Raw genomic sequence first — 13,061 nt, forward strand, 5'->3', positions numbered from 1 at the left:
AGGATAGAAGGGAGAAGATTCCCAGAAGAAAACAGAATAAGGAAATCGAAAATTAGCATATAACATAGAGAATACAATCTAAATAAAAGGGAAGAGCCTGAAACTCTGTCTGCTGATGGAGCAGTAAAGAAAGAGGGGGAGGAGCCTCATCACTGTGAATACTATACCTCCTACTATTTTTTGATTGGTTAATGTTTTCACTCCTTTTCTTTACTGCTATTTGGAGTTAGTAAAGAGAGTTAATGCAAAATATGAAGCCTCCTGTCATGTGGTAAAATTAGCATTACCCCTTCACACGGAATGCAGTGCAATAAATGATGTGCAAAAAAAAATAAAAAATTGAAATCTCTGCTATTCATCATTTCACCCCACGCGATACTGGTTAAAGAACTAACCAGGAGACATTTTCTCAGGTCTAAGCAGATAATTTTCTGGTCCTCAGATATTTCATAGTAGACGGTTAGAGATAAAGAATGGAGGACAGATCTTGCAAATTGATGCGTCTGTGAAACAAAAGAAGGCTACTAAATGTGCTTTTATATATTTTAAAAAAATACTTATGTACAGCTTGAAGAATAATATGTTTTATTAAGCAAAATTACTTTAATCTCGTACTTGGTAAAAACCAAGTGACGCATATAGAAAACAAGATTCATTATGTCAACAGAATAATTCAACCTCTGGAACACTGCAATCCTCTTTGTCCATTGATTCAATCTGCCCTCTCCCTGTGATGTAAGCCAATCCATCAGATGCCATCTTGCTTTATGCTCTAAAGCTATATAGTCCTCCGTCTTGCCCTTTCATACTTCCAATTGGTTAATGGCATCCATGTTCTAATCATAAATAATAGCAAAGAGTCCATATGTGTAACAAATGTAGCCTATTCTATTTACAATAGCACAGTATAAATTTCAACTCTGAACCTTTGGAGGAATGGTAAAAGCTAGTCTCCTGAAATTAAGGATAAATCTCCCTGAAAGAAAAAAAGGGAAAATCTACTAACTAGCAAAAATCCCCATCTCTCCCAGAGAGATAAAAGAAAACTCTAAGTATCTGAAAAAAGAATAAAGCCTATACATATTCATTTTGAACAAATGAACTGTCTGAACTATAATGAAATAAAACATCAGCACTCATGGAACCTTGTGTCACCTTCCGGGGAGGAACCTTGTTTTGACTTTGTACACATATATATCCAGCAGGGTAACGACAGCTAACCCTTAAGATTTAACAGCAGAATATATAATTACTGCTTCGTGGTCTGGTTGGTAGTGAGATCGTCCAGGATTTACTTTGGTCAAGTTCAGGTCAGCATAAAAAAACCCTGCTTCCTCCTTAAGAAAAAAATAAAAGAAAGAGTTAACAAGGTGTAGTCATGGTCAATAATACCTATTCTTTACTGCAGTAATCCACGTGTGCCACTGCAATCATTTAGTGTGCCCTAAAAACCATCAAGCATTCATATAGAAACATTATGCTAAAAGACAAAAACCTGCAGGAATTATGTGCAGGGTTAAGATAAAATATGCATACTAAATAAACACTAATTTATAGTCTCATCAGCCTTTACATGTACTGACTTGAATTTTTGACTTTCATTGTGAGTTGCTCTGTTTCTGAGCCTTATCGATCCAAAGAAAGATAGATAGACAGAGAGAAAATTATAAATAGATTATTTTTTTTCTCAGAATGATTACGTTTAACAATTCTGTAGTGAGTACTGAATCTTACAAGGGAAAAAAACAGTGCTATTTTTAATGTGCTATGTTCTGATAGAAATCACTGCCCACAGTTAATATTTTACTGGTACACTGGCAATAACTAGTCTTGGACAAAGAGCACCAATTCACTGAAGCTGTCATGTCATGGACCTATAAGTCTATGGAAGTTCTCCTCTAGGACACCCTGACACCACTGGTACTCATAATTCACAAGTGACTGCACTCTTAATACATACAGAATGCAGAAGTGACTGCACTCGTAATACATAGACACACTTATATGATAAGCATATCTTTCTTCACCTGTTCATTTTCCATTCCGCCTCTTGTTCTTTCATTGGGTAAATCACCTTAAAGGCACAATCAATGTTAAAAGTGAGTGAGATTATATATTTTTTAAAAAGTAAACATACAAACATAGCATTGAATGTGTATAGGTAGTGCATTCAGGTACACATTAGCAATGAAGGGATTAAACTACTCTGTATTTCGGATAGATTTATATTCCCTGAAATAAGTCATTTATAGAAAGAGATTGTAGCAGAGCACTAGTTTCCCATAGACTTCTCCGCTGGTATTAAATAGTAATGCAGGAACAAGAAGTTAACCCAGGATGAACAGCATCAATAACAAATAAAATAATCCAGTAATATCCCATCATGATTCCCAACAACTGGACGACACACAGTATCAGGAGCAAAACTGATCTTTTATTCCACATACCCTGCTTATATGCATCTCTCCCATGCAAGGGAGACACCCACAGTAATTTGTACAGTAATCAATCCTACACAAGTTACCACCCACACATCTCCCTCAGTATGACACATAATCCACTTACTCAGTACACCCTTTTCTCCAGTTTCTGGATGTACCCCAAATACATAGGGTACACCTCTAAATATCCGATCTGGGTGAACAACATGCTCAAAAATTACCCAGATCTGACCAAGGGTTCGGGAGTTTGACCAACTGCACACGAGGTAGTAGCCGAAAAGAGTTCCATACGTTTTGGCCTTGCGGTCAGTCTTTGTTCGTGAACTGAAATCTGTGAAAATACAGGGCTAAATGGCTTGTGCTTGCATTCGTATTAATCCCCTTGTTCAGATGATTCTTTCTACCGAACGGCGACCCGTTCGGTGGTTTCGGCACGAATGTATGGAAGTTTGGAAGTTTGGAGGTCTCAACGGTGTTCGCGTGGACGAGTATCCGATTTGGGTTCCAAACACTCGACGACCAAACACCTCTGTGCATTCGTATGGCAAGATGGCCACCGCCACGTGTTTGCATGCTGAACAGCAGCTGAACAGCAGCCATCCACCGAGCATTTGTCTAATTGCTAATTAGACTGTGGTTGACCACCGATCAGGGGGGTAAACTTGAGGCACACTTCTCTCTGGGGTGGTCTGATTGTTCAGAAGTTTGTTCGTATGGCGAATAGAGTGATTATAGCAAATAATCAGTCGAATGCTTCATACAGTACAGATATACAGAAAGTACATGAAACGAAAATAACATTATAACCATAATATTTAGAGACAGCCCAACAAAAATATATAGGAGCTTAGTGTGTGTAATTAATACAGGATCACCACAAGAGATCATCTACTGACTTCATCAATTGTGACACGGACCTACCACCCAGCGCTCTGGAACTGTGCGCAAATCGGAGGATGCTTGCGACTCAGTCATAATTTCACCTTTGGTCTATTTGGACTAGAAACCTCTGATCTGAGCACTTTTGGCCTGAGTACTCCTTTAGAGAATAGCTTTCTGGGGATGTTACAAGTTTAGTGATGCGTGCAGGGGAATGTATGGTTTAAGGGTACATTATATTGTTACACACCCAGGTGTCTGATATCTAATAAAGTTATCTTGTTTTTTCTTTAGTTGATTTTTTTAGTTTTTAATTACTAGTAGCTTATTTTCTTAATTGTATTTATTTTTATTTCTAAGTTATATATTTTTTTTCTAAAATTACATTCTGAATTGCTTCCATTTATTTTAAAATTTTCACCCCTGATGGCTCATACTACAATCACATGTCCTAGCAAATTTTATTTTTGGTTTGTTTGTCACCGTGCCGAGTAAATGAAAGACTCAACATTGAGGGGGCATGACCTAGACAGCTATGTAGACGGATGTGTTTGCAAAGAACCAACCATATTAGAGTTGATTAAACTACGATAACACCAAATATAGGTAATAAGAAGAAGTTTCTAGCCCTTCTAAACATCCCGGATTGCCATCAAACAAAAACATCTGGCAATCTGGACAAATACTTTAGAGACAAAGTGAGGGCGCTGGCCCTGGAGGATGAAGACAGCCTGCAAACGCCATCTTTATTGCATGACTCACCTCCTCAAAGCCCAGCAGCATCGGAGCAATCCTCCCTTGGCAAAGACCCAGACCTCCATGCCTTACTCCGGAGCTTACCAACATGGAAATATATGGACTTCATGCTCTTCATATTGGAGTACTCAGTCCAAGACCAGATATCCTCCCTGAAACAGGACATCCAACATGTTGGTCATAGAGTCGAAGATCTGGAAGAAGAGAGGGACTCCACAAACCATGACTCCATACCATGGAGCAACAGCATAAATGACCACATCCGTCACCTGTTGAGACATCTTTATGATCTCGATAACAGGAGCAGGAGGAATAACCTCTGAATTAGGGGCCTTCCAGAGTCTTCGGAACCCAGAAAAGTCTTATTTCAAACACTACATGTATTATTTAATATTGTCCTACAATGACCCCATGACACTGAGGTACTGTTAGACAGGGCCCACCATGCCCTCAAGCCACGTGGCTTGGCAAAAGACTGAAAATTGTCATATGTCGGGTGCACTGCTTCACCCTTAAAGATAAAATAATAAGGAAAGCCTATACTGCTCCCATCCTTCGCAGGGAAAACTGTCAGCTGCAGATATTCCAGGATTTCTCCTGGACTACTCTACAAGGTCAATAAGCACTGAGGCCTATTACTGCTGCACTACAGGAGATGAGTATAAAGTACAGGTGGGGCTATACCTTCTCGCTTACAGTGAAGCAAAAAGGGCAACAACCCACCTTCACATCACCAGAAGACCTACAAAACTTTTTGTCCATGCTCCAGCTGCCATCAATGGACATTCCCAAGTTGACCCGTTATGAGATCAACACCTGCCTCAAAGGCCAAGAGGGAAACAGGCAACCGGCTGAAAATGCACACAGGCTGTGAGGACACCAGCACAAAATTCCCCGATTTCTAAATGGAAACCAAAGGACGCTTGATGGTGCTATGCAGGTCGTATAGCTTTTAACTTGCTCTGCCAGGCATCCAAGGAGGCAAATGTTTCTTATGATTAGTAGTTTATCATGGTTTATCTCAGTTTTCTTTTAAATTATAGTTCCTCCCTAATTGAGGCACCAGTATGTTAGTCTCCCCAAAGTAGCCTCTAATTAGCAACCGACATGAATACTCACCCATTGTGTGGTTTCTTCCCCCCACGTCAATACTAGCTGTCACAATCTCCCCTTTTACTGTGCTGAAGGCACATAATATAAACAGCACAGAGGATACCCCCACAACAATACCTCTTGGTTAAAGGTAGACAACACAGAGATCAAAAATAACAGACTAACTACCAAAACTATAAACACAATACAAAAAATAAAAATTAAATAAAACAAATAAACAAATAAAAAAGGGGGTGGAGGGGGGGGGGTTCAAGGGGGGGGCAGCTACTGGGGAATCTGTTGTTTAGTTATGTTAGGCTGGCCCAAAAACATGACACTGGCATCACTGGTGCCCCATCTCGAAGTAATCTGAAATCGGCACAGACGACAATCTCTAAGCCTTATGCTACACATATGGTTTGCTGGAGGCGACACGTCCAAATTGGGAATCCAAAGCCTTTACCCTATCACTTACACCTACAGACAATTGATGAATACTGTCAATTGCCACATCACCCTTGAGCGGTGTTTTAATTTGGCTCATGACTATGTAATCATACTACACACCTGCCCCATGGTTCTTATATTATCGACCTATGGGTCTGTACACTGACTCCCTACAGATGTGCATGACACACCCAATGCACCCAGGTTATTTAAAGTTTTATGTTTCTATGTTATGTTTCTTTATTTTATGTGTATTATGTATCACTGTACCGCTGCCTACACGGAAAGTAAATAATAACCTTATCTACCAGTCTTGCTCAGCACAGTCTGCAGTAACACTATCTGACCATGGTATAGTTAGCATTTTATCTTACAACGTCAAGGGTCTAAAGAAGCCAGAAAAGCGAACCCTGACTATTTGAGATATCTCTAAAGCAGGAGCAGATATTGTCTTCCTGTAGAAGAGGCACTTCAGGGGACCCGCGGCTCCCAAACTGTACCATAAGCAATACTTCTACAACAACTATACCGTTAGTAAATCTAGAGGAGTCATGATTCTCATAAAAAATAATGTCCCCTTCATCATCCAGACCAAATTCTCAGACGATTCGGGAAGGTTCATCATTGTGACTGGTTCCCTGGGTACAACTCCTGTCATTTTAGTAAGGCGGAGGGGGGCCCTTAATCTTTCTTTAGATGCAGGTTGGGATAACACTGCACAAAACCCATCTCACATTGCCAATGTGCCGAACCAGATGTACAACATTTTTACCAAGCATAGATTGATTGACTGCTGGAGGATATTAAACCCCACATCCAAAGATTACACATTTTATTCTAAACCAAATAATACATACACAAGAATTGATATGTTTTTTCTCTACCACCATTATCTCAATCTGCTGACATCAGCTAAAATAGGGAACATAACGTGGTCAGACCATGCCCCAGTAACTATATCCATACAGATCCAGACAATACCCCAAAACAAAACCCAGTGGTTCCTTAACCTACAGATTGTCCAGCGAGAGGACATAAAAAAATATCTTAAATTAAAGATATGCCAATACTTTAGGGATAACGACATACCTGACGTAAATCCCTTTATGCAGTGGGAAGAGCGCCAATCCATGATTAGAGGGGACTTTAAGTCACTCCTAATTTTATGTTCAGAACTTAAAATTGTATTAAACTATGGGGAAAAAAAGACCATATTGTGAACCAAACATAGTTTCTTTGCCCCCAGAGACTGGTGTGGGAAATTACTTGCATCGGCTCTCAAACTTCAAGACAGACAACTTACTGTCACGTCCACTGCGCCTCCTTACAGCGTGTTCACATTTGATCGCTGCGGTCATGCTGTTAAAATAATAAAAAACTTACCTAAGGCAAGTCAGCTTGTCATTCAGCACCCTCGTGGAGTGATCCCCGACCGGTGCGGAGTTCTAATTAGCACTGGTCCCACGTAACTATGTAGCCCCTCAACAAAGATGGCGCGGACGTGCATGTGACATCACACAAATTAAGCACACGCATGTTTTGGGGTCAAAGACTATGTACAACCAATCATAGCCTTAGGAGGGTTATTTAAACTGAAAATAGCATTTAGTCAGTGCCCTGTCGTGGTATCTACTAGTTGGTTAACAGAGAGTGTGTTCCTATTCAAGTTTGTTTTGGTATTTGACTTGGCTTGTATTTTGACTTCCCCGTATTTCTGGTACCCTTGATTTTTGTCTTGCTTCCTGGTTCTGCCTCTTTCTGTGTCCCTGACCTCGGCTAGGATTTTAACTTTATTATGTTAAGTCTGACCATTCTAAGGCCCGGTATACGTTATCCTTATTCATTGTGTATTACATATTTCTGCATGTTGGGTTATTTAGTAATCATGACACTTACATACCCAAAATCAAAAATACTCACAATACCCTAGTAAATCTACACTGGCAGACAAGAGCCCAGGCCCAGATGGGTTTTCACATTTTTATTATAAAACTTTTTTCCCTGACATTGTCCCACACCTAGCAAGAGCTCTATCTCCCCCATTCCCTAATCCCAGTCTGGAGACAACCATTATACTTATACCGAAGCCGGGAAAAGACTCAGAGGCCTGCGGGAGCTTCAGCCCAATTTCCCTGATCAATGTTGACGTGAAACTGATAACCAAAACGATGGCGAACCGCCTTTGCCCCCTTTTGACCACTTTAATTAACCAAGCAGGATTTGTTCCCTCAAGAAAGGCAAAAGATAATACCACTAAAATCCTCAACATTCTCCACACAGCTAAACAACATACAACCCCCGCTATATTATTATCGATAGATGCCGAAAAGGCTTTTGATCGAGTAGACTGGTCTTTCCTCACATCGACATTGGTCGCTTTGGGATTTGGGGAACAATGGCTAATGTTGATTGCGGCCATTTATTCCAAGCCTACAGCCAGGCTCAAAATTTACAGTCAAATATCCCAACCATTTTTCATTAGGAATGGCACCTAGCAGGGCTGTCCACTATCGCCCTTATTGTTTATACTGACTTTAAAACCTCTCTTACAGGCTATATGGAATAACTAGGCTATAAGGGGATTTAAGGGGAAAACATATGACTGCAAAGTATCGGCATTTGCCGATGACTTATTATTCACCTTATTATTCACCATAGGTACCTCCCACCTCTAAAACATGAACTCAGTAAGTACAGCCACCTATCTAATTTTAAGATTAATGTTGAAAAAAAAGCAAAATTCTTAACTTAAACATACCACCGCCCAAAACACTCCCTTAAGAAAGATTTTCATTTCAAATTGACAAATCATTGTATCACATATCTCGGGTGCAAAATCACACCATCACCCACAGATCTTTATGCTTCCAAATTCATACCCCTATTGAAAGATATCTCCAGAGATCTGGACAAATGGAATAAACTGCATTTCAGATGGTTAGGCAGAATCAACACAATATCATGATTGTATTACCCAAATTGCTGTACATCTGCAATGCACTCCCAATCACGCTTCCAAAATATTTTTTTATGCTGATTAAAACAACCTTTACTAAACTTGTTTGGGCACACATCATGCCCCGAATAGCATACAATATCCTCTCTAGATTACGAGACAGGGTGACGGGTTTGCAAACTTGGAGTTATATTATTACTCTGTTCATCTGAGACGTATTGTGGATTTGTCAACCAGACAATCCCTGAAACAATGGATTGCTGTGGCACAGGAGTCCACACAAATACCTCTCCAAGCACTGCCTTGGCTCATCACTCAACTGTTGTCTCCACACATACATCCGCACACCACGATATCTCCAAACTTGCACATCTGGAAAAGGCTTGCACACCTACCAGACTTATCACCATCTCTCTCCCCTAAATATCCATGATGATTAGCTATGTAACTATGTAACTTAATTTAAGGAAAGCAATGGAGAACATGAGGTGCTCCAATACTTATATTTTTAGAGCCCAGTGCCTAGATATAAGTGAATAACTATTTTCATTGCATCTCCTGGCTAATCCTTGCTACATGGGGGCAGCCATCTTTCCTACTTTTTGGTCAGAAGCACATCGTATCTGCTAAGTCCATACACATTCACAAATGAAGATCTGAAACCATCCAGGTGTTAATTTTTTGAGATATCTAGTGCTGCATATATAGCCAGAATAGAAACATAGAAACATAGAATGTGACGGCAGATAAGAACCATTCGGCCCATCTAGTCTGCCCAGTTTTCTAAATACTTTCATTAGTCCCTGGCATTATCTTATAGTTAGGATAGCCTTATGCCTATCCCACGCATGCTTAAACTCCTTTACTGTGTTAACCTCTACCACTTCAGCTGGAAGGCTATTCCATGCATCCACTACCCTCTCAGTAAAGTAATACTTCCTGATATTATTTTTAAACCTTTGTCCTTCTAATTTTAGACTATGTCCTCTGGTTGTGGTAGTTTTTCTTCTTTTAAATATAGTCTCCTCCTTTACTGTGTTGATTCCCTTTATGTATTTAAATGTTTCTATCATATCCCCCCTGTCTCGTCTTTCCTCCAAGCTATACATGTTAAGATCCTTTAACCTTTCCTGGTAAGTTTTATCCTGCAATCCATGAACAAGTTTAGTAGCCCTTCTTTGAACTCTCTCTAAGGTATCAATATCCTTCTGAAGATATGGTCTCCAGTACTGTGTACAGTACTCCAAGTGAGGTCTCACCAGTGTTCTGTACAATGGCATGAGCACTTCCCTCTTTCTACTGCTAATACCTCTTGTGACGAAACCAATCTCGCCACATTGTTTTGGAGGAGCCTGGTTGCCCGCCTCCTGCCCTGCGACTATGGCCCCTGGACATATTGCTCTATAAAAACTATATTTGGGCATGTAATAATGTATATGGCTGCTACTGGCCCTTTAAAGTCATCTATGAACAGATTGGGACTTTTGGGACTACTGTCCCTTTAAGACTGTGAAGCATATTCTAGTGTACTGCCTGTAATATTGTATATGTATTCATGTGTTAAGTTTAACCTGGGTGATATGTATGCAGCATTCAACTGATTGTTCGGTAGAATCACTCCATTCATTATATTGAGTGAAACTACCGAACAACCAGACCACCCAGGAATAAGTGTGCCTCCAATTACAGTTTGCAACAATGTTGCAAACGGGTAATTGGCAATCAGTGTAATGTATTCTTTGTCCTCTGGGTGGCCGCCATTCGGGAAACAAACACGTGGCGGCGGCCATCTTAAACTACCGAACAGCGGTGTTTTGCCGTCGAGTGTCTGGAACTAAAATCGGACACTTGACTAGGCAAACACCGCTGAGACCTCCATACTTCCAGAAATTCGTATGGAAACTACGAATGACCCGCCGTTCGGTAGAAAGAACCCCACAAACAAGGGAATTCATTCAAACCCTCTCCAGGCTCTATAACACAGGCAATTCGTCTGTTTTCATTCCCTTGTTTGTGACCGACCGCAGGGCCAAAATGCATGGAACTGTTTTCGGATACTTTACCCATGCGGTCGGTCATATCTTTGGAAACCCATATCTGCCGAACTGTTCATCCGAATGACTTGAATTTTGGATATGTTTCCCCCCTGAATAAGGGCTATCCAGCGATGCTGGATTTAAAGGTGTACCCCCTGTTTTTGGGGTACATCCAGAACTTGTCTGGAAAAGTGTACCGGATAATTGGGTTTAATGTTATCTGAGGGGAGGGGATGTGTGGGCTGAACCATGTATGTGATTGGTTATTTTATGCCTCCCCCTTGGAGGGGCCTGTATGTGTACTCATGTAATAAAAACCAGGCTGGGTGCCCCAGCACCTCAGACCACTGCTTGACCCTCAACACGGAGCCTTGTCTCGTTCTTGGGGGGATTCACTGTATGCTGTTGGAGATTGATTGCTAAGGAGTGTAAGCTGATGTCTGCTTTTCCTATTCATCTGCTAGCAGCTATTTGTGAGGTTCCAGCTGGAGTGCTACCTTATTCACCTATATCCAGTTCGTGAGTTTTGGTGCTTTTACAGTAGCTGTGCCTTGTTTTGGAAAAAGGGGATTATCGCCTAAACCGATTTAACCCCTCATATGCTGAAACGGTCCGTTACACCTCTCCCTATACAACCAAGCATTCTGCTAGCATTTCCTGCTGCTCTATTACATTGTCTGCCTACCTTTAAGTCCTCAGAAATAATCACCCCTAAATCCCTTTCCTCAGATGTTGAGGTTAGGACTCTATCAAATATTCTGTACTCTGCCCTTGGGATTTTATGTCCAAGATGCATTATCTTGCACTTATCCACATTAAATGTCAGTTGCCACAACTCTGACCATTTTTCTAGTTTACCTAAATCATTTGCCATTTGGCTTATCCCTCCTGGAACATCAACCCTGTTACATATCTTAGTATCATCCGCAAAAAGACACACCTTACCATCAAGACCTTCTGCAATATCACTAATAAAAATATTAAAGAGAATGGGTCCAAGTACAGATCCCTGAGGTACCCCACTGGTGACAAGCCCAAGCTTCCAATATACTCCATTGACTACAACCCTCTGTTGCCTGTCACTCAGCCACTGCCTTACCCATTCAACAATATTGGAATCCAAACTCAAAGATTGCAGTTTATTGATAAGCCTTCTATGTGCAACAGTGTCAAAAGCCTTACTGAAATCTAGGTAAGCAATGTCTACTGCACCACCCTTATCTATAATTTTAGTTACCCAATCAAAAAAAATCAATAAGATTAGTTTTTTAATCCAGTTTTTAATCCAGTTTTCCACAATCCTCTATTCCCTATTGGTATGAATGGATTACAGGGGAAAATCCAAGCCCTGCACTCATACACACAATTGAGTCACATAACAAACTCAAAAGGCTTGAGGTCCTCTAATGAGCTCATTCCTGAGGGCAATAAGAAGGTCATTACGTCCCTTAAATACACTATCCTAAAGCGTTTTCTAAAGGCACTTTCCTCTCAATGCGTAATGAGAGGAGACTAAATTTGAGTTGCTCTGTTCAGGGGGTAAAACAGTACCGAGACTACTCTCTAAGTGTTATAAACTACTATTACCATGATATTCCCCAAACCACCTCCTTACACACGCATGTGGAATGACTATATGACAACTCCGCTGCATGACAGAGAGTGGTTCCAATTTTTTCACAGGATCTCACTCTTACACTCCAGTATATACCTGCTAGAAATCAATTTTGAACTACTAGCTAAATGGTACATCACCCCAGCCTATATTAGTAGATATGGTTCGACTGAATCAGGCATCTGCTGGAGATGTGGGACAGATAGAGGAACACTTATACATATATGGTGGAAGTGTAGCAAAGTGACACCATTCTGGGAGGGTAACCGCAAACTTATTAGGAGTGTTGTGGGATCCCACCTGAAAATGGACATGGCTACCTTTTTGTTCCACAAGAACAACACTAGACTATGTAATTATAAGGCATCCATTACTTACTTTATACTCACAGCAGCTATAACAATAATCAGTAGCCTGTGGAGATCCTCTGCCCCTCCGTCTATCCAGGCCCTATTACACAAAGTAGAATACTTCCGCACTCTGGAGGAGTTTCGATTGTCCTCAGCTGACAATGCTCTTAAGTACCGCTATATTTGCCAGCCTTGGATCATTTATGGACAAGGCCCAGACATGATCACGTAAACTAGTAGACGCATCCACGCAATCATGATGCAATTGACAGCGACGGCCTTGTGACAAAAATCTGACCCAGCATACGCAGAATGCTTCCCTCAAGCGCCCACACAAGATGACCCATAGACAACTATAGTAATTAAGACTATAAAATAAAGTAGCCAGATAAGGTTCATAGACTCACTGCTGCAGACCCTAAGTAACCTCCAACCTCAACGTACCACTTGTATTTGGCGGTGATCTAGTAGGTGCAGGTACTATTTCAA

At 40.7% G+C, this 13,061-nt stretch overlaps 1 protein-coding gene across 1 annotated transcript in view; it reads right to left on the reverse strand.

Moving 5' to 3' along the window:
- Positions 1 to 646: 646 nt before the first annotated feature.
- The window catches only part of LOC134601891 (uncharacterized), a 68,331-nt gene continuing 55,916 nt past the window's right edge, over positions 647 to 13,061 (reverse strand). The window contains exons 9-10 of the mRNA XM_063446396.1: positions 2,028 to 2,074; positions 647 to 1,337 (exon numbers count right to left, since the gene is read on the reverse strand). Coding sequence (XP_063302466.1) covers positions 1,224 to 1,337; positions 2,028 to 2,074 — 161 coding nt within the window. The 3' untranslated portion in view covers positions 647 to 1,223. The remainder of the gene's footprint in view (positions 1,338 to 2,027; positions 2,075 to 13,061) is intronic.

The sequence above is a fragment of the Pelobates fuscus genome, chromosome 3, assembly GCF_036172605.1.
Source record: "Pelobates fuscus isolate aPelFus1 chromosome 3, aPelFus1.pri, whole genome shotgun sequence".
Taxonomy (NCBI): domain Eukaryota; kingdom Metazoa; phylum Chordata; class Amphibia; order Anura; family Pelobatidae; genus Pelobates; species Pelobates fuscus.